Raw genomic sequence first — 23553 nt, 5'->3', positions numbered from 1 at the left:
GACAGTTGAAGCTTGGATGAGAGGACAGCAAGTAGAAAGGCATGAGGCAGGCAGCGCGCTCGGGCCAGTCATAATTACATCACAGCACAAGCGGGGGATGAAGAAAAATGCAAAGAAAACAAAGAATTCTTTTTTTTCTCCCTTTTATCTCCCTGTTCTTTCACTGTGCACGATAAATTATCACAAACACTTTTTTCCGCAAACAATCAAGCGCATTCTCTTTTCTAATATAATCTTATACAACTGCTTGTCCGACGTTGCGAATCAACAGCACTCACATACAAAATGAGCGACAACGAAAAGATGGAAAGCTCGTCCTCCCCAATCAGCGCGGCACCGCAGAGCCCCTCTATCGGAGAACCCTCCACCATCAGCAACAATAATATCAATCACAACACATCAGCACAATCACCCTCTCTGTCCCAATCGGCCAAGAAAGGCAGAGGTCGCCCACGTAAATACCACACTGATGCCGAGCGTGAAGAAGCCAAACGCCGGTATCGCGAAAACCACAAGACCAAAGCTGCAAGTGGAGGCGGGGTCTCGAATTCTGGAAATGCTTCCGCGAGTGCAAATTTCGTTGTAGCAGCACAGCCGAAGCAGCAGGATATTGATGATCTGTGGGAAGCTATGAGGGGTTTGCAGGAGGAGGTCGCGGGATTGAAGATGCAGTTGGCACAGAGGGATGCAGCAGCAGCAGCTGCTGCGGCCGCTTTGCCGGGTCAGAAACGCAGGAAGGTGTGATGGGATATGGTGTTGTGAGACGTTTCACGAGTTTCGAGGCATTGACAGAGAGGTGAGATATTCCGATCTTTTTGTGTGGGGTGAGAGCTGACAACAGACAGGCCCACTTGTATGCATGCGAGAAGCGAACGACCAAACGACCGAGCATTATCACAAAGCTACGCTCGAATAGCTGTCTGGACCGGACTAACATCAACTTCTATTTGCTCCCACCAGTGGTCCATCTTTTATGGCGCTCATACACAACAACTGCTGTTTCTATGCCACCCCTATTTGCTGGGTAGTGTTTCAGTATTTCGTGTCGATTTCCTTTGTTGTCTTCTTCTATAAGTTCGACGCTGGGTGCATGGGTTCATGGGTTCAGGGGGTTCGTGGTCTGGAGTTGTGGTTGGGAAGGAGCATGGGAAGGTTTCTTGTGAAGCCTTATGACGGACACTGGGTTTTTGCTGTACAATCGAACCAGAAGTATGGCTTTGCTGGCCCGCACTCCATTTCAGTCCTCAGTATAATGATCCGCAAGTTGATAGTGTTGTGTTCTGAGGAAGAAGTTGGTTGGAGATGGAGCTGACAAAGTCTCGGATGCATTTTGAGTCCGATCTGGTCCGTGCTCGTCTAGATAAGAAACGTCATAATCGCAAGCAATTCCACCAAAGAGCTCAACCTGCTCGCGCGACACCTTCCATTGGAACTTCTACACACGTCGACATTACTGTAAATTCTGACACTAATCTTGCTACGCAACCAACATCAGAAATTCACTCAAACGACAGCAGACAACAATCACCAACTTCCGCACTGCTCAAACGACACCACCGCGACCAATGGCGGCATCTATTCCATCCACCATGAGGGCTTCTCAATGGACTTCCATCACCGGCACCATCGAGAAGAGTCTTAAAGTGAACAACAATGCAGCGCTTCCCAAATCGGCCAACTCACTCGGCAAAGACCAAACTCTTGTCAAGGTTCACTATGCTGCCCTCAATCCCGTCGACTACAAGCTTCCTGAGGCTCCTTTTGTCGGACAATTTGCCATCTCTACGCCTGCATCACCGTGTATGGACTTTGCTGGTGTAGTCGTCAAGACTTCGAGATCCGACTTGAAGCCTGGTCAGGCCGTTTTCGGCAAAACCGAACCTCCTCTTTTTGGAGCCATGGCCGAATACCTGGTCGCTGGACGCGATGGCACAATCGCTCTTCCTGACGGAGTCAAGCCCGAAGAGGCTGCTTGTGTCGGTGTTGCTGGCTTGACTGCCTATCAATGTATCGCTCCCAATGTCAAGGCTGGCGACAAGGTCTTGATCAATGGCGGATCGGGAGGAACTGGCTCGTTCGGTATTCAAATTGCCAAAGCCCTTGAATGTGAAGTCACTACCACTTGCTCTGGACCAAATGTGGAGTTGTGCAAGAGTCTTGGAGCAGACGAGGTCATTGACTACAAGACCCAGGACGTACACGAGGTTCTCATTCGCAGCGGCAAGCGCTTCGATCACATCGTCGACTTCGTTGGTTCTCCGGAGTTGTATTGGGCGGCCCACTACTTCTCGAAGGACACGGCAAAGATGGTCAACGTGGGAGCTACCATGACCCTCGACTTCTTCAAGCGCCTTTTGCCCATCTTCTTACTGCCTAGATTCTTGGGAGGTGGTAGGATGAAATATGAGTTCCTCACCTGTCATGCCAAAGAGGATGACTTCAAGCAGATTGGCAGCTGGATGGCGGAAGGAAAGGTTAAGCCTGTCATTGGCGAGATGTTCACACTGGAAGATGTGCCTAAGGCGTTCGAGAAGCTCAAGACCGGTCGCGTCCGCGGCAAGTTGGTCGTCAAGGTCTCAGACGAGTAAAGACCGTTCGGGAATTGGTGATGGATGATTACAGGCACGACATTGATGCTTTCTATTAGCCAGCAGTCATATGTTATTTTAGCCATCAATTATACTTTCAATATTGATCAATTGTCCTTGAAGACATGTCAGCCAAGCTTTGTATGCTATACGGAGATTGTTATTGACAATAACCCACGGCACAAATTCGATCGAGTCATCTATGCCAGTCTTGGAAAATAGTGACACTGCCTTCCAGAAAAAAATGACCGGGTGTTCTGATTGGGCAGGCACCTTGCTCGCGTCAGAAAGCGGGGAAACACAAGATCGACCCGCGACACAGGGCTGCCAGTTCATTCGCGCACGGTCGTGAAAAAGGCCGCCTGGCCTTGCAGAAAGTGTTCATTAACCAAGGAACAAGCGTCCAGCCTTTTCCCGGAGTCTGGCTTCGAGTGTCTGCTTGGTCCGTCCTGCCGCTCTCATGCACACCAGGTCACGCTGCGTTGGCATGCGAAGTTTTCTGGACTGGTCATGCACCTTGCTGTTTCTGATGCTTCTGTCATGTCACAACGAGCCTCTCAGATGCGTTACCGGAAATCTTGCAACAGGAATGCTTGATTTGGGAGTGCCTTGATAGGCTACACAACTGATGCATGCCACGCCACTTGTCCGGGGCATGAGGGCTCGTGATGCAGGCTCTCGCCCTGACACCCACACTCAACCTCTGAAGCTGACGATTCGAGTTCCTCGCTGATGTTCCCACCCTTCTTTCTTTCGTATCGCGGTGGTCAGCACATTGACAGCGCTGGTGTTACGAGTCGTGTCTGCAAGCTCTGACTATATTGTCGCTTTACGGGATCTTGTTGATCGAGAAGGCATTTGATCCTTCGAGCTCTTCTGCTTTTTCCTTCGTACGTATGAAGTATGTTCGGACTTCTTCTTCCCTTTCGCAACCAATCGGTAGCTTGCATCATTTGGTACTAATCACAAGCTACTGTTCAATGAGCTGGCATCCGTCAAAGTCACAGTAGCGGCTAACCATTTTACATTATAGCGGTGTCGCGGTCTTCAACAATTGCGATACTATTCATCCCCGAATTTTCTGCTGTGCGAGATTGCGAAATGTTACAATGTTCGAGTAGATTTTTCACAATCATCAACATTTGACATCAGGCCGGTGTCGTAAAACAGCAGGTCCGACATGGCGCAACGAGACAATCCAAAACTTGTTGCTCTGGCCGAATTAGCTTACCTCAGGCGCCTGCAAAAATATCAAAGACGGAAGAGCGAGCACATTGAGCACCAACTCCACTGGCTGAAGATATCTTGCGAGGCTCGGAGCCGGATTCTGCATAGCGCAAAGGACGTACAGCATGAACTCACCGAGTCAATTCAGTCTGGGAACAGGACCAGATTCTCTTTGCTCTACCATACTTTTCGTACGCTCCAGCAGGCATGTGACGAGTGGGATACGCAATCCTCTGCGTCGGAGGCCGCAAATAATGTCTCTCCCAGTGGATCATTTCTTGACAGGGTATCGGCGGATGCCAGGACCTCTCTCTTGGCTTTTCTTTCACGCCTTTCCTTTGACCCCATATTTTTGCTCGACCGTTTGCTAGGACTCTCAGATTCTGATTTTGCAATTCTATCCAGGCCATATTCTCAATCCCCCGGCGGACAGTCGATTTTTGGAAGTCCAACAAGGAGGACACCGGATGATATAGAGCATGCCAGTGTCAGAAATTTCCTGGACTTTTCCCGGTCCGATCTCCTGAGCTTGCTGCTTCGCCTCATTCCTGAGGATGGAGATGTCCAGGGTGGCCCGTTTTCTAGTGCTTGGGGCTTCATCTGCGCTGGTCTACTGTCTCATCAAAAGCCTGGTAGCGACAGATTCGTGATCATGGTTATGAATGCACACCTGGGACGATTAGAGAAGACAGCGCACCACTGTATGGAGAACTGGCTCTTGGAGACGCTCAAGGACGGTGACTTCCTCCTGTACCAAAGCGAGAGACGCCCCATTCGGACGAAAGTCCAACCAACCTCAGGCCATCCTGGCGATGACCCTAGCGCAGTAGAAGAGTTCTTTTCTAGAGCCATTTCAAAACTGCTCAAACTCCTAAAGGACAACAAGCTAACATCGATCGTTCCATCCAGCATTTCAAATCTAGGAAAGTCAATTGTAGCTCGACTAGAACAATCTTCTCAACAGCAGCAAGCAGCGCCATACTTCCTTTGCACGCGTTGGCTCTTTGCATCATACTTAGCTACTTTAATCACGAGTCCGGAGGTGAGTAGGTCAATCTTGATGTTTTGACTGATCATTTACACTCGAACAGAGCTATGGTCTCCTTCTCTCGCATCACATCTCTTCAACTGCACGGCAGCGAATACTACAAGAATTAGCACATCGTGCCCGTCAAATCATGGAAGGTGTTGCCTATACATGGTACGTGATCCCTAGTCATATTGCACGTCGATCTTACGTGATACAGGAAACAAACTTCTCCCATTCGGCCCAACATTGTGGCAGACATCGAAAGTGTCGTAGATCTGTTTCGCATTTGCCCACCGGAAACTGGCCTGAACATTAATTTGAACAAATCGGGAATCGATAAAACGCGGAGTAAGAGTACCAAGCGGAAGCAAATCACTCTCTGCGCCTCGGAGGTTATCCATGCAATCCGTGCGCTCTATCCCGAGAATGGATGCGATGTATCTCAAGATTTCCATTGCACTGGCGGCTCGCCTCTCAAATCCTCCGCGTCCTCGGTCTCTGGTCTATCCTTATTTCGGACGATGTCTCCTTCAGAATTTCTGTCCCCGAGAAGTGGCCATTGTGATTCTGTATCGGAGGTAGGTACTTCTATGAAGTTGCCTTTTGTGACTTCTGCTCCTATGGCAGCCTTTCCAAATCCTGAATACGAGACCAAAGGAACAGACACTTGTCTCCATGGGCTCCGAGAAGCATTTGTTGAACTGTCAAATTCCATCGGATGCGTCCCGGGCTGTGGAAGCCTGGATCTGTTCTCCGAGCAATGGACAAGTCTCGAGTCATTTGTTGACAATGACACAATTTCCTGGATTGATGGTGCGAGCTCCCACAGTGACTGGACTAACGCCCAGGCTAATGTTGGTGGTCACATTCGTCCGGAACTCTCCTTGGATCCTGTGACCTTCAACTTTGTCAGCACAGGCATACATAGTCTGCTCGATGGACAACTTCCAACGACGATTCCACATCATGCTATCACCTCTCCCGAGATTGGCTCGTCACACATTACTCTAGTGGGCCGCTTCGAAGATGCAAGAGCAAGTTGTTACCACCAAGGAGATTTTGCGAAAGCACATCTGTTCTTCCGATTGGCAAAAACCACCACATCTCTATCTCCCGAAACAATAGAACGTATCATGCAAGCCGTCGCTCATGACTTTCAGCGATCCATTGACAGGTATCGAACCATTGTCCAGGAGGCCGGAAACCAAATCGAGAAACACAGCGAGGATATTGACTTCCAGCGAGCCAGCATCAAATCCGTCTCAGATACTAACGATCGTCTACGGGAGAAGATGTGGTACGTTTCTGATATTCAACGAGCAAGTCATTACGAAGACCTGCGTAAGATCGTAGCAGCTCTGCGTGTCATGGCGACATCATCTCGGCCAAAGCTTGAGAAGAGACAACCTCTCCTCAGGCATCGAAGCGCCTCCAAATCCTTGAACCACAACATGCAGCTCAAAGCCGAAGCAGCGACTCTCGAGCTTCTGTCGGTACCGGTAGCAAAAGGCGGCACAAACAAACTCAGTGACATTCAGGTGGACATGACGTTACGCTGGATGCAGTCGCATGGAGTAGAAAGGGTGTGCAGAGCAGAAGAACGGATACACCGGTTCTGTTCTGAGCTCACCAGGTGTTTAGACCAGTTCGTCGGCCAAAGTGTTATTGAGAATCCAATACTGTGGTCCAGCGAGCTTTTCCAGGACCAAAAGCCATTGTCTGGACAAATCAACGGTAGAGCGGATACACCAGGCTCTGATCGCTGCGCTTTGGAACAACTTCGACTCATGTATCGAAGGACTGCGCCAAGTATTTACGAAGCCCGTTCATCACATCAATGGGGTCGAGTCAATACTCCATCTCGGACAGCCATGTATCCTGATTTTGTTACAAGAAGCATGAGTCCAAAGTCTGTCACGCATGACTATTTTGGCTGCAGAAGTCCAACTCTCACCCACAAGTCTTCCGGCACGTTGTGGTCCACCTTCAGCGCAGGTCCCCAGTCTCCTTCCAGTGCTACGAGCTTTCCTTCGAGAGCCTTGTCTCCGATATCGACTGGACGGCCACTTTCTCGACACTCGCACTTGCAGCAAAGTCAAGCTTCATTCTTGGAAGAGCTCAAGCAGAACTTGACCAGCTTACTGCTGAGCGACTTTCACGACCTCTTTCGATCAGGCAGTGAGACAGACAAGGCTATGCGTAAAACAATGAAGCTCAGGATGCCGTTACAAATCGTTGTACCAGATGCCATGGACTACGAAACCAGCGCCGCACAACCCTCCTTTGACTTTGATCAGGCTTTCCGGATGCTATTGAGACGCTTTGAGCTGCAGGCAAGCCCATATGCTAAACTCGATGCTCTTCTTGAACTTCAAGACATGCTCAAAGCACATCGCACAGACCTTGGACTTGAAGGCGAACATGAGCCTCTTGGTCCAAGTGGCACCCTGTTCTCCCAACGTAGGCTCAGTCTCAGAATCGACACTTTCGCCACACCACGAACGATGGCAGGTCACGACAATACGATACTCAGTTTCCGTGAACTATTCCAAAATCAACAACTACGACCAAAGACGCTCTTCCGCGATTTACAATATATCGCTTCACTTGTCCCTCTCAACGTACTTGACAACACACCTCGCGGTCGTGCATTTTGGAACGCCACCATCGCCGCTTTGGATCTGAAGGAAGGAATCTGTCAAGGCATGATCGAGACTGCTGATCAAATAATCCACCATCATACTTTCAACCGCGGTCACTCACATGTGACTTCCGCAGCACAGGCCGAACGCGATGCTGCTGCCTTCTCACCCTCTACACCTCAACATAGCGATCCTTCAATCGCAGATCTCAGTATGAGCGATGCAGCAACGCTGCTCCAACTCACGGCTAAAGAAGGGATTCCCGCAGCTCAGCGCGAGCTCGCTACACTCTACCTCACACATCCTGAGTTGTTGGGTATCTGCCTCTCACCTTTCTCGAAATTGAGAGATGTTTTTAAGGATGTTGAAAAAGACCGGGAGCAGTTAAGTGAGAGATATGATCCTGTTGCTATGGCCGTGGCGCGACATTGGATGGAGCTGAGTGCGAAGGGTGGAGATGGGCCTGCTGCGAGATACTTGAGGGCCAAGGATGAGTTTGACAGAATACCTTGAGTATTCGGGTGTTATATGACGGTGGTTTGAAGTTGCGTATAGCGTTGTGTTGCCGGTCGACCTCGCTACTAATTGATCTCTCCATTCTCATCATGTAAGCTGATATTTTCAAATCATTTGGAAACAGGAGGCGATAGCTGACGCAAACACAGATCGGATCTTGTGGTATCAGAATTACGAAGTCTTTTTGCATCGCTTCTTCCTTGACTACTGACTCACGAGCTTGCTCCTTCCCTGCCACTTTTGTTTTTCTCAATCTCTAGATGACGTTTCAAAATTGTTGATTTCCGGATTTGCATATCTGTAATATATACACCACAGTCGTCACTTCCCTTGCAAAGAACAAGCCATTGTCTACGCACTCTGCTGCTCAAACTGCATGATAGATTCGGTCGTTCGACCCTTCCCCTTTCGTCAAAAATAGCACTTGTACTTCCTCACAGGGATTGTCAGACCATCGCTTGCCGCTTCTCGTGTGATTTAAAGTTCTGAGGGCAATCCCTCCAATAGCACATTTTATGACGGATGTTGGATAGTTTCTGGCCTATCTTACATGATGTTGATACCTCCCCGTGTGCTCAACTTTGTCACCGCGTGTAGCTGTAGAATAGCCCAATTTTTTGGCACCTAATCTTGGAATTGTCCTCCCCGTACGCAGAACTTGGTCACGCGCATGCTGTAGAAATGCACAATGTATTTAAGATCAGTGCAGCCCGCGTAATAGTTAGCGGCTCTCTACGGACGACTAGAGCGATTCTGAGAATATTTTGCATTTTTACAGACCAAACAATATTAGACATGGACGTGGGGGATGGCTAGAAGTGACGGAAATTGGCACACAGGGGCAATGTAAAAGGAATTAATCAGGGGTATATCTGAAGTCTAAGAGTCTAGTAGTCTAATTTGATCATTACATCTATCACCTCAAATGCCAGCGACAGAGTTCTTGGTATTGACACGGTCAATATCATAAGGACTAGCCTCGTACACAGCAGCAGGATCTCTGACCGTATCGTTCGTCTTTGCTCTTGTCAACTCCGCAGGATCCTTGACATCAGCCTTCTCGATGTCAATGTCATCTTCACTGCCCATACTGCCTTCTCTTGTTGTCACTGTTGTGGTGGCAGCTTTTGCCATCAACATCATGACGGCCTTTTCCGCTGCAGAGGCATACGTGCATCTAGCTCTTATTCTGGCGCCGAATTTGTAGAAGAAGAAGGGGAGGGGTACGCAGAGGAGGGCGAGGAAGGCAGGGATGGACGAGGCCCAATGAATGCCAAGTGCGTTATACAGATATCGGGTGAATAAAGGGAAGGCAGCACCGAAGAGAGAGCGGAGCACTGTGTTTGCGGCGAGGACGGAGGCGGCGTAAATTACGTATGCGTCGATGAGGTAGGACGTAACGGAGAGGAAGACCAGAGTGAGTCCAAAGCCGAAGGGAGCGCCGGCCATAACAGGCGAGATCCAATGAACGGAAGGGCCGTTGCTCCAAGCAAACCAGAACATGCCGATGGGAAGCGCGACTGAGCCAACCATTCCAATGATGAGACGAGCCTCAGGTGGCGCGAGACCGCCGTTCTTAGCAGCGGCTGCCATATACCACTTGTGGCTGTAGAGTGAGAAGCCGATGGCAGAAAACATGCCTACAGCAACACCGAGGAAGGCCAAACCACCGATACCTTCGCTCCAGCCACGGTGAAGCTGGAAAACGATAGGGAAGGCAGCGAACAGGAGATACAGTGTACCGTAGATGATGGCGATATCTGGAATGGATTAGCACGATTTCTTAGAGCTATGATTTAGACCTGTTTTTCGTCTGCATTCACTTACAGATGGATAGCAAGAGAACGATGGGCTCAGTAAAGAGCAGAATCCAAGGACGGACCAGAACGGTGGACACCATCTGCTTGGCAGAGATGGGTCCTCTTTCGACATCGAACTTGGTCATGTAGACCATACCAGTTCTCTTCGACAGCTCTTCCGCGCGGCGTCTCAGTAGAACGGGGGCATAGGTCTCCGGAACGATGAGGGAGCCAGCAATCCATAGAACGCCCGCGAAGATGGCCAACAAGCCCTGTACCCAGCGCCATCCCTCGTTTTCACCAAGGAAACCGCCAACGAGAGGACCGACGGCGGGACCGAGGCAAGGAGCAAGAGAGAAGATTGTGATTGCCAGACCACGCTCTTGAGCCGAGAAGATATCGGAGATGACACCTCCAGCATTGGTGAACGGCGATGATCCGAATGAGCCAGCAAAGAATCTCAAAACCAGGAGACCACCGATAGTGTTCACTCCAGCGCAACCAGCAAGGAAGGCAGTAAATGCTGCAAAAGTCGAGAAGAAGACGTATTGACGGCCAACGCTTTCAGAAAGTGGTGCCCAGACTAGAGGGCCGAGAGCAAATCCGAGGACAAAAAGGGATACACCAGCTGTGATGAGTTCGGTCGAAGCGTGAAAGCCGTATACGAGTTCGCGAAGGGTTCCTGTTGTTCGTCAGTATTGATTTTGGCACATGATAAGCAAGAAAACAACGTACCGCTGAAAGCACTAGAAGCAAAGGCAGTAGCGAAACATGTCATTGCGACCGTCATGGTTACAGTCCACTTGAATCCTTTGGACCAGTTGAGTGGATTACCTGCATCATCAGGTATCCAGATGACCAGGTATGGATCATCCGCCGTGCCAGATCCCTCATAGCGATGAGCGAGAACTTCCGGGCTCACACGAGCTTGGTCACGGACAAGACGAAAGAGGGAAAACTTGTGTGGGATGGTAGATTGCACCTTCTCGGAGTCGGTGGAGTCCATTCTGGGGAGATGGGGTCGTTACAATCAGGGATGGGAAAGGGAAAGAGCCTACATGTTGTGGTGCTACGAGATGATCTTATACAAAATGACACAGGCCATCAACGGACAGGGATGGCAAACTTAGCCGTTGACATCGAACATGACTTTTCAAAATACCGAGGCGTCCTCGGTAGCTTGATATGTCGGTTCTTGCATGTTAGAAAATAGGGCTGTTGAAACACGTAAAGTTATAGAAGGGCCGGAGAAGAAACAGAAGATTAGGAAGCATCAGGCGAGTAGCGAGATGAATAACCTCGGCTAAAACGTGTTTCCGCCAAGCATGTCATCCGAAAAGGGAAAGCTTGCGAGATCAAACGCTTCTATAAGGGAAGAGCTTGCGGGTGACAGATTTCGCGATCTCAATGAGATGCTGTCTCGCGTGAACGGCATGTGATAATATGGAGATAGAATGTACAAAGATAGTATCGATGGCTGGTAGTTGTGGACATATGAGAAACAACCACGCAAAAATGGAGGAGGCTCTGGAGTGCGGAAACAAACAAATCAAACTGCAAGCGCATACTCCGTACTCGAATGAGGACAGGGTCATGCTCCATACCACTGCTGACAAGACCCAAAGGCGAGTAACACTTGCAACAATGGTCCTAGTATCATGCGATTACCTTTGCCGAGACTCGAGTATATATCTCAATGGCTTCGTGCTTTACTCAGGTCGTAGGGTCGTTGGTGATCGTGCAATCGAAATTTGGCTATCGTGACTGCCTTCCACCGCGGATCGAGGAGGGGTAGCATTGGAACCGAGAAGCATTCTGAAGTTCGTTTCACGCATGGATCATCACACCTTCCATACAGAAACAAGAATGGCTAAATCCCTGCCTTGAGAGAACATGGAGAAATGGTTTGTGATACACAGAACCACTTCCGATATGTATGCCTTTCTTGGTGAAGGCAACCATCGCCATCGTTTCCGACATGCCATACAGTACTCAACGGATCTCCCTTGACAGACGTTCCCAACGAAGCGCACCTTTTTGACACGCGTCGCGCCAACATCCCCTCAGAGTGAACGCTCTGCGAGATCGCCATACGAGTGTGAATAATTGCAGCCGTGTTCGAGCGAACTCACAGTTGCAAAATGTCGTTCTCACAGCACACTTGAGACAATCTGTAGTTCGCTGACTGCGAAGTCGTCGCCGACAATGTCGCCCAAAATTCGATTGATCGTGAGGCTGGCGCTATATCATTACCTCATAAGGGCCAGCCGCTTCGACTCATGACCTCCAACGCCCAGATGACCATTTGCAATGGACGGCCCTGCCAGCTGGGTTCACGACCTCCGACATAGCCATATCACAATCTCTCAAGGCCAGCTCCGCGAGTCGCGAATGAGAGTCCGACGGAAATGCTGAAGGCAGACTGAAGACATGCAGTTCTTGATGAATTGCTACTGGAGTTGAAACGGTTGGACTCAGCTTCTCGGCCAAACCGGCAACCCCATAAACCCTACCGTTGGACGCCCACATTTGAGTCAGGCAATAGTCTCCGTTCTTGTACCTGACTCCCACTGCATCTCGACCAAATTTAGTTCTTGTACGGCTATCCATTGCATGTCCTTTCCACCAATGGCTTTCCTCAGCGTTCACCGGGCGGGACAGTCAACGCACGACTTGCCGACAACGACTGCACTTGGCTAGATGCCCGTGAGACAAATTCTCAAAACGGCCGCGTATCATCACACAGTTGTGCGTTTCTACAGTTGTAGTGTGACAGGGTTTAGCACATGGGGAGGATCAACGATACTTTCTCTGTTGGAATAGGCGTACCAGAGCCGCCAGAATAAACGGCCACATCAATGACGGCACGCATAGTGTTGTAGGCTGAGGAACGCCTGCTGCTGAAACGTCTCAAAAGCAAGATTTGCGATACATATCATTGTGGCTCCTGCTCGATCGTCAGATCTGCTTCGCTCGTGGCCTCTCAACGTTCTGTGACCTAGGCCCTAGACACCATGATCTCTCCTCCGACCGAAGTGCCTGCACCGGCCAGAGTGGTCACGATGATCCTCACTATGTTCACTATTGCCATTCTAGCTGTGTTCTTCAGTGAGCTCTCTCGAATGGACATATTGATCATATTTCTAACACCTCTAGCACGACGTCTTCACCAGGTCAAAAGTTGGACAACATTACCTGTTCTCAACTGGCGTAAGTCGCGTGACTATTTCACCACCTCCCATACTAGCTTATTATAAACTTACATGATTTAGTGGTCCTCGCCATCTACGTTGATTCATTCTTCTTCGTGTTTTTCACTGGCATCCTCTCCAAAGCGTTCAGCGTGAATGCTTCGGCCGGCTTTTGCGATGCCGCCATCCTTTTGTGTTTGTTCTATCTATTGTCCCTCGTCTGAATTTCACTGACCTATGTTTTGATGAAGGCCGTAAGACAAATTTAAGGGCTTGAAACTGGCTTCATGGCAACGCCGCTAATGCTCGACTTAGTCATATCCTATATGTCCACTAAGATTGTATGTATCGCTGAGACTTTGTTACAATCACCATCTAATTCTGAGTAGTTGTTGTACTACTTTCTGGTCGAGAAGTGTTATCTTATTCGCAGCGCCGGTGAACCTCGGAGGCAGAGTAAACTATGGTTGTTCAACTTCTTTGGAGTCATATGTATGTTTTGAGACTAGAACTGAGCGCCAAGGGCCCAAAGGCTAATCAATGCTTAGGCCCCTACATTGTGTTAGTCGTCTTGATGATCGTCTAGTGAGTATATATATATCTCTCTCTCTCTCTCCTTAAGCATCTTTGAGCAAAGTTGACCTCTATCGCAGTCGTATTTCCTATATGAATAAGGAAGGAGTTTGTATAATAGGGTGAGTATCCGGTGACGCCGGACTGACAACCTTGAATAGCACGCTAACAATCTCTTCACAGCATGCAACGAAACGCGTTGGTTCCGACCATCGTTTTTGACGTCTTTCTGAACGTCTGGCTTACCACCCTCTTCCTTCAGCCTCTACGTGGTACTTCGAAAAAGGAATCTCTCAGGCCCAGTTCGAGTGACTAACTGTGATCGCAGATTGCTATTCGTACAAGCAGCAGTCGAGCAGTAGGCTACGTAACGTGGTCGTGCGCACCTTTGTAGGCAGTTGTGCCACGCTCGCGCTCAGCATTACAAACCTCACCGTGATCGCAATCCTGGACGGAGAGCCCGGATACATTTGTCTCTGCTTATGCAATCTTGACAGTAGGAAACCCTCATTTCATGTCCTTGAAAAGTCTCCAGCACTAACGGTGACCAACAGTCTTGTGCACAACTCTCATACTACACTGGGTGTCCTCCGTCGATGCGCCAGAGGACAATGACGTTTCCTCCAACGCGAGAAGAATTCAGAACATCGTGACGATAAGAGCCGCATCCAATAGTAGCACCAAGCCGGACCTCTTAGAAGGAGCCGAAAAAGGAGTGACCCTTCAAGTCGACATTGAGTTCCAAAGCGGAAGTGATGATGCTTCAGCAAACGCCCTCAGCACGAATAGCATGCAAGATACGGAAGTTTTGAATTACAACCCAAGCGCCAAGAGTGCCAGAGAGAGCCGGGAGTTTGATCAAACCTGGCGTTTGATAAACTCCGTAGTCATCAAACACATCTACGAGTATCTTCTGATCAATTTTGGTGCTACAACCCTGATGACACGTTCTTTGTGTACCTTAAGATTTGGGAAACAAGCACGTACGGCCACAGTCAGCTGAAAACTGGGCATCCCGTCCGCTCTGCCATACATAAGCAGTTGAACGGCAGATTAGTACTACGGTGGGTGACCACGTGGGAATCCCTGCTGCTGTACGTTTTGTCTTGTAGCTTTTCTTTTTGCACATGTTTCTCGCTTTTTCCTTCGTGTTCCTAAGATGATGAGACCGGTCTTTTGGCCAGATCGGAGTGCCCGGCATAAGGGACTAGGATTGTTTTGCATATGAACAGCCTTGCGAACTACAGCTGCCAGCATCGACCACGGTTGAAGTCAGCGGAAGTTTTATGAGCCGCTGGGTCTCTGTATGAGAGGCCTGAGATAGTCCAACACACAGCTTCGAACACCGTCGGCAGAATGACCCACTCCATCTACGATATCGAGATGAGCGTGGATACCATTGGTCTTCCAGAGCTCCTGAATATGCTGCAATGTGCCCAGTCTTCCTTTTCCATCAGAGCTTTCGATATTGCCAGTAAGCGCGGCTTCTCCGTCGGGAGCAACGTTCCCACTCTTGCTCTTCTTTCCTGCTTGCCATTCTTTGAAGTCGTTGCCACCATGGGCTGTTGTATCTTTGCTTCCAACAACCATGTGAATGTTCACAGCTTTGATCGTGTCCAAATCAACTGGCCGACTGAACACATCCTGAACATCCTTGACTCCTTTCGGCCATGTCTGTTGGCCATCCAGTAGTGTCACCTTCCCCGGAGCCCCGATACTAACAGCTGCAAGTCGTTCTGGGTAGATATAAAGAAAGCGCTGGGCAAATTGACCACCGCCAGAAAATCCCATAAGGAATATCTTTGTCGTTTCAATATGTGGCCAGCGGGTTGCAACTTCGTCTAGCATAGACAGCAAAGCGAGGTCTGAGCGCAAAGTCTTGGACTTGAGCTTCTTGTACGAGTCCAAGTCATTCGGTCCCTCGATGCCGGCTGGAAACAGAGGCTGCAGGATAGCGCACGGTGTCGAGTCCGCAAAGGTCTTCAGATCGCCATAGATGGCAGATAAATTCCTTCGAGTGCCGTGGATGTTGACTAGAATTGGCAGTTCTGTGGTGTTGTCCTCTTCATTTGCCGCAAGCGACTTGTAAGGGCCAGGTGGAACGTAGAGGGAGTAAGAAACGCGTGGGTCGGACTGCAATGCCATTTGAGGAACATGGCCGACCATGAACGCGGCCTCGAGGAATTGAGGAGGTACATCTCTTGTTGTGAGAGCTTTTTTGGATTTGGACATTTTCACGTGTGTTGACATGTTTTTGCAGACGTTCGTTGGAAGTGGAAGGATCGCTGCAGCCTAACGGCAGGAACGCGTCAGCATTAAGCAAGCTGTTCAATCCGCGTCGGTAACAGTGGCTTTCTGATTAATTCTCGCCATCGTAGTTTCCAATATTTGTAATACTCAGTGCTGTTGTCCAGAGGAAAGAGCAGGCCTTCTCGTGACATGCGCTGAACCCTGTTGCTTCCACACGACTCGTTGACAGAAGTCGTGGCAGAGTTTCGAAACAGCGGTTGAACATCGTGGGGAAACCGTCACCCTTCTCCTTGAACAATCGGTAAGCAAGAATTATCGGCCATGCTTCTTCCACAAATAACGTGATTTTGTAATTCTACTACCCAAATCTGAAGAGCTGTATTGCGCTCCTTAATTCGTGTGTTGTTTCTTGATGAGACAGATCTGGTTAATTCAAGCTGACATGGCTTCTCTAAGCAGAGGGGCGACCTGCTTCCTGCTACACGAGAGATTGCCTTGCTTCCAGACATGGAACCAGTGTTCACCATTCTCCTCGGCATCAGACCCATCTAGTTGGAGTTTCTCGCTAGAAGAATCCGAGAACTTTTTGCATGCGGCAAATCCTCTGTCATCCACAGCTAAGACAGCTAGTTCTCTGGCAAAGCCGCCGTTTTCTGCTTCATATGCTGTCATGATAGAGAACACACACAACTCTCTCTCCTTGGCGAACTTCTTCGAAGCTTCCAGCAAAGCCTTGTAGTCGTTGGAGTCAGAGTCCTTGTTGATCTTGCTCTTGAGGAAACTGATAGGTTGTACGACAGCGCTTGTTCCCAAGTTCAGACCATTCTCGGTCCATTGTTTGTAGTCTTTTCTCAAGATCTCTTCGAATGTAAGAGGGCTGAGATCCTTCTTAGCATCATTGATCTTGTTGAAGAATGTGGTTCTATCGAATCGACCACCAATCTTAGCGCATTGGTTGATCTTTGCTTCAAGATATGTGACTGCACGCTCGTCGTGTTCTGTGGTCTTGTGCTCGTCTTGCAGATTCAGGGTATCGATGACTACAGATGCGAGGGCAAGCTGCGCTACTTGTGCATCCCAAAGGGAGGTCACTGCTTCGTCTTCCATCAAGGTGTCACCTTGTGCTTGTGCCGCTCCAGTGGAAGAGGTACCACATGACAGTCTATCCCAAGCTTCACGGCAATGATTGATGACTAGACTTGTGCAGCTTCCACTGGTTGTAATCAGACGAGGCTCAGAGCCGGTATCCTTTGGCACTTTGCCCTCGTCTGTATGGTGGTCAACAACGCCGACAACGCGGTCAGCATAGATGGCGCCAAGTTTTCCTTGCAACGCATTGTGGTCAACCAAGACCCATCTAGTGGACTCCGGTAACAGAAGTTGTTTCATGTCATCGAGATCGGGCAGGTCGTCTAGAGTGATGAGTTGGTCTTGTTCAATGTTGGCGTGTGGCAGCAGAGCAAGCAATTCTGGTCTCAAGTTGATGTCGGCTTTGGGTATGTTCAAAAGCGGGACATGCAAAGTAGCGGGAGACTGTGCAGAAGATGTGATGGATCTTAGATATGCATAGACAATTGAGCTGGTGATCGAATCGAGGTCTGTCATGACTACAACGTCAGCGTGGGTACAGATCCTGAGATTTGACCGGACAACCTGCGGATTCATTTCCTATGACCAAAGTGACCTTTTCATTCTTACTGATGGCTCTTTGTAAGTTGACTTTCGCCTGCCCAAGGAAAGCTCGAAGAGAGTTTCTTGGAACTGCCATTGTTGATGAGGGTGATGTGTCAAAGTAGATGTTTCGATAAGAGCAGAATTGCGGGACAGGGTGCCACCACTTGCATATCAACATGAATGTCGTCAACGATGATGCTCGTGCTTGTGGGGCAGTCCTCGCGCGAGACTCATGTAATTGTGCTTCTCATGTTCACTACACAATATGTTTTCAAGAAGAATTATACCGTCTGGAAAGCTTGCAACTCGCGGTTTCGCTACGACGACAAGGATGACAGCAGAGAAACTTCGCATCGGCTATATTCCTGGTATGATTCCTCCATGGTCTCCACACGATGATACAGTCTAACATGGAGAACAAGAACATTTCTCGACACCCCTACACTTCGCAATCAAACACTTTGGCCTCAAGGCGGATATCAAGCCGTTCCCCACGGGTACCGGTGCTCTCACGGCATCACTCAAAGACGACAGCATTGATGTCGCGATTGGATTGACCGAAGGATTTGTGGCCGACTTGGGCAAGACAAATGCAAAGCAAGAGACGCCGGCGTATAAGCTGGTAGGAACATACGTGGAGAGTCCGCTATGCTGGGCTATCAGTGTTGGCAACAAGAGCTCGATCAACAGTGAAGATGACTTGAATGCTAAGAGAGTTGGCGTCTCGAGAATTGGCAGCGGGTCATATGTCATGTCATATGTTCTTGCCGACCAGAAGGGATGGCTGGAAAAGTCAAAGTCTCCCTTTGAAGTAGTGCCTCTCGGAGACTTCAAAGCTCTTCGAGACGGTGTCAATGCTAGAGACAAAGCCGACTTCTTCATGTGGGAGCACGTAAGTCATGATTGAAGCCAAGAGAGGCATCGGCCACGCTGACCTTGTTCGCAGTTCACAACGAAAAAGTACTATGACAACGGCGAGCTGAAGCGCGTAGGCGAAATCTACACACCCTGGCCTAGCTGGATGATCGCAGCAAGAGACGCTACAGATAAGAAGCTGGAAGTCATGGCAGAGAAGCTGAACCAAGGAGTTGCATGGTTCCGCGAGCATCAAGAAGAGTCGGTCGAGCACATCACTGGTACCATGGAGTACTCGCAGGAGGATGCCAATGCATGGCTAAAGACGGTCAAGTTTGCCGACAACGTCAGAGGTGTAGATTCTGGCGTGGTCGAGCACACGATCAGCATCCTGCAAAAGGGCGGCGTTTTGGATGACAAGAACGGCGGCGTCAAGGGCATGGTGGCCATCAGTCGCTCTGAGAGAGGTCACTGAACAGAATGCGAAAGGCCTCGACAAAGTGTGTACATAGAAGCGTAAGAGATGGGTGATAATGAACCAAAATATGCAATATGAGCGGGTATCGTAAACAGGGTCTAAGCCTCTACAGCAGCGGCCTTCTTTCCTCCAGTAGCAATGAGGTCGAGGAAACCCTTCTTTGACATCTCACTGACTCTCTCCTCTCTTTGTGAGATACCGACCACACCCTCCTTCTTTGCTTCGCTTCGGGCCTGCTCTCCTTGTACTTGAGCAGCTCTGACAGCGTTGAACAATTTGACAACACCACGCTGGGCAGTCTTCTGTAACCTCTTTTCAGTCTCTTGGATCTGGGCAGTGCTGACCTCGGGGGTGTTCAAGCCCAAGACGTCCTTGACACGGCCCTTGTCCAGAGCCTCCCTTTTCTCGGCATGCATCTTTCTCTTTGCCTTGAGCTCGAGCTTCTGGTCGGCCAGTTCCTTGGAGGCGGCGGTCGCAGCAGCACTTCTCGACAAAACGGGATCTTGTCGTTTTGAGGTGGTAAGCTTGGTGCCCAGAATCTTGGACATGGATGTGGCGAAGGCCGCAGGGTCGTTGCGCTTGCGTGTCTTCTTTTGTCTTCCTTCTCCGTCCTCATTGTCGCTGAGATCCATCTCGTCATCGTCTTCCAGGTCAGAGTCGTCGAGGTCCTCGTCGTCCAGCGCATCAAGGCCCTCTAGATCGTCGTCCTCCTCTTCCTCGTCCTCATCATCATCCTCGGCCTCGTCGTCTTCACTCTCTGATGGCGGGTCGACCTTCTTTGTCATCTTCAAGGCCGACTTGAGTTTCGGTTGTACGGCAGCGGGCTTTGATTCTGATTTGGCGGGAGCGACAGGCTTGGGAGCGGTCTTCTTCTCGGCGACGGGTTCGGGCGCAGGGACAGGAACGACAGGAGCAGCAGGGGTATCCTCGACTTCCTCATCCTCCGAGTCGTCCATATTGACAGGGTTGAAGTCCGAGTTGGTGTTGGTGTTGGTGTTTGTGGATTGAACCTCATCGTCTTCGCTGTCGCTGTGGTAGGCCTTTTGCTTCTTGAATTTCTTGACGAGCTTCTTGGGCTTGCGGTAGCCCATACCCTCTGGTCTCTTTCTCTTTGCGCTTGGGTTGCCCATGGTGAATGAAGTGTTGTGATGTGGTGCAAATAAAATGGTAGAAGTGCTGCTGGGATTTTTTGTCGCAAGTTTACGAATCTTTGTTGGCAGCGTCTGGGGAAGTTGCGGCTCGAGATCGGCGGCTTTTCTGGCCGACCCGCCCCGCGCTCTTGCCCTCCACGAATCCACGAAGGCACCTGCATCTCTCTCACAAAGACATCGACTCGAATACGTACGACTGTTCGGCCTCTCGCTCCCCCTCCACCCTCCACCCTCTCTACTGCAACCATAGCAACTAGACTCGATCTCATCGCAGTTATCTAGCCAGGATGGTTTTGCAAGATCTCGGACGCCGCATCAATGCCGCCGTCAACGACCTGACCAGGTCTGCCACTCTGGACGAAAAGGCCTTTGATGGCATGATCAAGGAGATCTGCAACGCCCTTGTCGAAGCCGACGTCAACATCAAGCTGGTCGCCGGTCTCAGAAACTCCATCAAGAAGTCGGTCAACTTCAAAGAACTCGCCCCTGGTGTGAACAAGAAGCGCATCATCCAAAAGGTCGCCTTTCCCTCCCCAACATTCCGACGCAATACTGACCACCCTACAGGCCGTCTTTGATGAACTCGTCAAGCTTGTCGATCCCCACAACACGCCTTATCAACCCAAGAAGGGCAAATCCAATGTCATCATGTTCGTCGGTCTCCAGGGTGCTGGTAAAACAACTACCTGTACCAAGCTCGCCCGCTGGTACCAGGCAAGAGGCTTTAAGACTGCCCTGGTTTGCGCCGATACCTTCCGTGCTGGTGCCTTCGACCAGCTGAAGCAGAATGCCACCAAAGCAAAGATCCCCTACTATGGTAGTCTGACCCAGACCGATCCCGTCATTGTCGCTAGCGAAGGTGTCGAAAAGTTCAAGAAGGAGAAGTTCGAGATCATCATCGTCGATACCTCGGGTCGTCACAGACAGGAGCAGGACCTTTTTGATGAGATGGTCCAGATTCAAAAGGCCGTCTCGCCTCACCAGACCATCATGGTCCTCGATTCTTCCATCGGTCAGGCCGCCGAGGCTCAGTCGAGAGCCTTCAAGGAGACCGCCGACTACGGTGCCATCATCATCACAAAGACTGATGGTGCTGCCGCCGGTGGTGGTGCTATCTCTGCTGTCGCCGCTACCCATACACCCATCGTCTTTATCGGTACTGGTGAACACTTGCTGGATCTTGAGAGATTCAACCCCGAATCCTTCGTCTCGAAGCTTTTGGGCATGGGAGATATGGCTGGTCTGGTCGAGCACGTCCAGAGCTTGAAACTTGACCAAAAGGATACCATGAAGCACATTGCCGAGGGTCAGTTCACCATCCGCGATCTGCGCGACCAGTTTAACAACATCATGAAGATGGGTCCGCTTTCGAAGATGGCTGGAATGATTCCTGGACTTAGTGGTCTCATGGGACAGATGGATGATGACGAAGGTAGCATGAAGCTGAAGCGCATGATCTACATTTGCGACTCCATGACTGCAAAGGAACTTGATTCTGACGGCAAAATCTTCGTTGACCAGCCGTCCCGCATGACCCGTGTCGCAAAGGGCAGTGGTACCAGTGTTCGTGAGGTCGAGGAACTTCTGTCCCAGCAGAAGGTCATGGGCGGCATGGCCAAGAAGTTCAAGGGCGGCATGCAAAACATGCAGAAAGCTCAGGGTGCCATGGGTGGCGGCAAGAACAACCAGCAACAGATGAACGCCATGCAGAAACGTCTTCAATCCATGGGAGGTGGCAGAGGCGGCGGTGGTGCTGGTGCAGGTGCAGGAGGCATGCCTGACCTAGGTGCTATGATGCGCAATATGGGCATGGGAGGCGGTGGTGCTGGTGGTATGCCTGATCTTGGAGCAATGATGCGTGGTATGGGTATGGGAGGTGGTGCCCCTGGTGGCGGTGGCGGTATGCCCGACATGAGTGCAATGATGAAGATGATGGGAGGCATGGGTGGTATGGGAGGAGCTGGCGGTGCCGGCGGTGCTGGTCGCGGCGGCAGAAGGTAGATGATTATCTCCATCTGCCCTGGTTACTTCCTTCTTTTCCGTTGCATAGCGTCGGCGTTAGGACCTGCCTCAATTTCAAGAATCAAGATACCTGCAAATAATACGAACCATAGCTATAATGCCTTGAGGACCGAACAAGAGACATAGCCCACAATCCAACGACATTCACTTCGCTTATGACATGGGTCTCAATGTTCAATTCTGATGTGCTTCTGATTTTGGCGTACCGCGTTTCTCCTAACCGCAACTTCTTGCCCAAAAAGCTACCCCAAGGTCTCGAGACTTCTGAAACAGATCCAGCTGTCGCCCATGTGAGACCTCAGAACTTCCTCCCCATCAAATCTCTCCGCGGTATCCTCCCTCTTCCATTCCAAAAGCCTGCTCGGTCTCTCCAAGGCTCAGCTATCGAAGAACCAGCCGCAATATATCTGTTCTCCAAGAGAGAACACGAAAGCAAATTTCCAATGAACCTGCCCTCCCGATGTTTCCTGTGACCAGCACAGTAAAAATCTCGGTCCCCCTTTCTTCAAAGCCAAAGTATGGGTAATTTCTTTTCTACTCGAAACCATATGCGCCCTTTTCGTGAGCAACTCTGAAGGCTTCGATGGCCATTCTGACAGCCTTGTCATGGCTGTGCTCGCAGTTATTCTTGTCGCATTCGTGGTTGTAGAATATGCTGCGGCAGGTGTAGGGGACTTTGTGGGAATTGTGGCATCTGTCGCCATGGTGGCAGAAGTTGTGCCAGCGGAGAGTGGAGAATTTCTGTATGTGTGGTCGAATGTGTCAGTAAAGCGAAGGTTGGTGAGAGTAAAAGGAGAGGTGGAGGGGTTAATGGAAAGGGAACCTTACGCGGCAAGGTTGGATCAGGGCGCATCTGTCGAAGAGCACACAATCCTTGTTCATCAGAGTGGTAGGGCAGAACTTGGCCATCTCGTTGAAGCGTGCCTTTTCCTCTTCGGTGAGGTGGTCGGGGGCGGAAATGCCGACTTCGATGTCATTGATGCCGATGCCTTGGATCGAGGTGGCGTCGTCCTTTTCTTCCTCGTCGATGGTGAGTCTCAAGTCTATCAAGAGGTTTTGGCCGCCGGAGCGAGAGCCGTAATCGACGTTTGAGACTGGCTTTTTGCGGTCTGGAGTCGGGTCTGGAGCTTCGGAGACGGCAGTGACGGGGGTGAAGCTGTATTGAGGAGGAGTCGACACAGTGTGGCTGCGCTCGACACGGACTCTGGAGCGTGCTGGGTGAACAATGTTGCCGAGGAGCTGAGGTCTGCTCAGGGCGGGTGATCTCTCCGAGCTTGTGACGCAGTGTGGGAGTCCTTCGCTCTTGCCGTGTATGGCAGCTGAGGTTGTAGACATACTGACGAGGTGAAATGATCGTGTGCGTGTTTTACGAACAGTTATAAGGGCGACGAAGATCGATTGGTGGATGAGTGAAGGAGTCAGGGTGTCGATACTCAATGATAGAGAGAGGGAAGTGTAAATGGAAGAGGAATTCCACAGTGACTGGAGCAGAATCGTGTAAAGAGAGTCGACTTCGTCGTAGATTAAAGTCCAGATAGCAGTCGACTGTAAGCGAAA

The 23553-nt window shown here is 50.1% G+C and overlaps 11 protein-coding genes across 11 annotated transcripts; 7 read left to right on the top strand and 4 right to left on the bottom strand.

Annotated features, from left to right (window-relative positions):
• The first annotated feature begins 136 nt into the window (after positions 1–136).
• On the top strand, positions 137–819 carry M438DRAFT_181413 (uncharacterized protein). The gene has a single exon (XM_029899190.1). The coding sequence runs from the start codon at positions 286–288 to the stop codon at positions 742–744; it is 459 nt and encodes a 152-aa protein (XP_029762897.1). The 5' UTR covers positions 137–285; the 3' UTR covers positions 745–819.
• Position 820: 1 nt separating this feature from the next.
• On the top strand, positions 821–1392 carry M438DRAFT_181414 (uncharacterized protein). The gene has a single exon (XM_029899191.1). The coding sequence runs from the start codon at positions 974–976 to the stop codon at positions 1310–1312; it is 339 nt and encodes a 112-aa protein (XP_029762896.1). The 5' UTR covers positions 821–973; the 3' UTR covers positions 1313–1392.
• An 11-nt stretch (positions 1393–1403) lies between these two features.
• Positions 1404–2724, top strand: M438DRAFT_344121 (NAD(P)-binding protein). Its single transcript, XM_029905139.1, has one exon. The coding sequence runs from the start codon at positions 1590–1592 to the stop codon at positions 2586–2588; it is 999 nt and encodes a 332-aa protein (XP_029762895.1). The 5' UTR covers positions 1404–1589; the 3' UTR covers positions 2589–2724.
• Positions 2725–3448: 724 nt separating this feature from the next.
• On the top strand, positions 3449–8214 carry M438DRAFT_181404 (uncharacterized protein). Its single transcript, XM_029899189.1, has 5 exons — positions 3449–3489; positions 3622–4857; positions 4907–5016; positions 5063–8094; positions 8153–8214. The coding sequence occupies exons 2-4, from the start codon at positions 3769–3771 to the stop codon at positions 7998–8000; spliced, it is 4137 nt and encodes a 1378-aa protein (XP_029762894.1). The 5' UTR covers positions 3449–3489; positions 3622–3768; the 3' UTR covers positions 8001–8094; positions 8153–8214.
• A 652-nt stretch (positions 8215–8866) lies between these two features.
• M438DRAFT_363863 (MFS transporter) lies at positions 8867–11008 on the bottom strand. The gene is made up of 3 exons (XM_029907681.1): positions 10538–11008; positions 9831–10484; positions 8867–9763 (listed from the first exon to the last, which is right to left on the bottom strand). Exons 1-3 carry the CDS (start codon positions 10806–10808, stop codon positions 8925–8927), a joined length of 1764 nt encoding a protein of 587 aa, XP_029762893.1. The 5' UTR covers positions 10809–11008; the 3' UTR covers positions 8867–8924.
• Positions 11009–12614: 1606 nt separating this feature from the next.
• M438DRAFT_181388 (uncharacterized protein) lies at positions 12615–14710 on the top strand. Its single transcript, XM_029899188.1, has 11 exons — positions 12615–12910; positions 12959–13012; positions 13075–13188; positions 13245–13247; positions 13309–13334; positions 13383–13485; positions 13542–13578; positions 13647–13688; positions 13750–13838; positions 13895–14062; positions 14121–14710. Exons 1-11 carry the CDS (start codon positions 12817–12819, stop codon positions 14567–14569), a joined length of 1179 nt encoding a protein of 392 aa, XP_029762892.1. The 5' UTR covers positions 12615–12816; the 3' UTR covers positions 14570–14710.
• A 140-nt stretch (positions 14711–14850) lies between these two features.
• Positions 14851–15798, bottom strand: M438DRAFT_269233 (uncharacterized protein; the record flags this gene model as incomplete). Its single annotated transcript, XM_029900315.1, has 1 exon — positions 14851–15798. The coding sequence occupies one exon, from the start codon at positions 15796–15798 to the stop codon at positions 14851–14853; it is 948 nt and encodes a 315-aa protein (XP_029762891.1).
• A 450-nt stretch (positions 15799–16248) lies between these two features.
• M438DRAFT_269739 (DHH phosphoesterase) lies at positions 16249–17584 on the bottom strand (the record flags this gene model as incomplete). Its single annotated transcript, XM_029900342.1, has 2 exons — positions 16249–17414; positions 17470–17584. The coding sequence occupies 2 exons, from the start codon at positions 17582–17584 to the stop codon at positions 16249–16251; spliced, it is 1281 nt and encodes a 426-aa protein (XP_029762890.1).
• A 237-nt stretch (positions 17585–17821) lies between these two features.
• On the top strand, positions 17822–18820 carry M438DRAFT_333593 (uncharacterized protein; the record flags this gene model as incomplete). Its single annotated transcript, XM_029903623.1, has 3 exons — positions 17822–17858; positions 17913–18382; positions 18437–18820. The coding sequence occupies 3 exons, from the start codon at positions 17822–17824 to the stop codon at positions 18818–18820; spliced, it is 891 nt and encodes a 296-aa protein (XP_029762889.1).
• Positions 18821–18869: 49 nt separating this feature from the next.
• On the bottom strand, positions 18870–20015 carry M438DRAFT_344114 (Rrp15p-domain-containing protein). The gene has a single exon (XM_029905138.1). It carries the CDS (start codon positions 19951–19953, stop codon positions 18922–18924), a length of 1032 nt encoding a protein of 343 aa, XP_029762888.1. The 5' UTR covers positions 19954–20015; the 3' UTR covers positions 18870–18921.
• A 152-nt stretch (positions 20016–20167) lies between these two features.
• Positions 20168–22070, top strand: M438DRAFT_293437 (signal recognition particle protein). The gene is made up of 2 exons (XM_029901818.1): positions 20168–20492; positions 20542–22070. The coding sequence occupies exons 1-2, from the start codon at positions 20262–20264 to the stop codon at positions 21973–21975; spliced, it is 1665 nt and encodes a 554-aa protein (XP_029762887.1). The 5' UTR covers positions 20168–20261; the 3' UTR covers positions 21976–22070.
• The last annotated feature ends 1483 nt before the right edge of the window (positions 22071–23553 follow it).

This window comes from Aureobasidium pullulans, assembly GCF_000721785.1.
Source record: "Aureobasidium pullulans EXF-150 unplaced genomic scaffold scaffold_5, whole genome shotgun sequence".
Classification (NCBI taxonomy): domain Eukaryota; kingdom Fungi; phylum Ascomycota; class Dothideomycetes; order Dothideales; family Saccotheciaceae; genus Aureobasidium; species Aureobasidium pullulans.
This window is presented reverse-complemented; position numbering and strand designations above follow the sequence as displayed.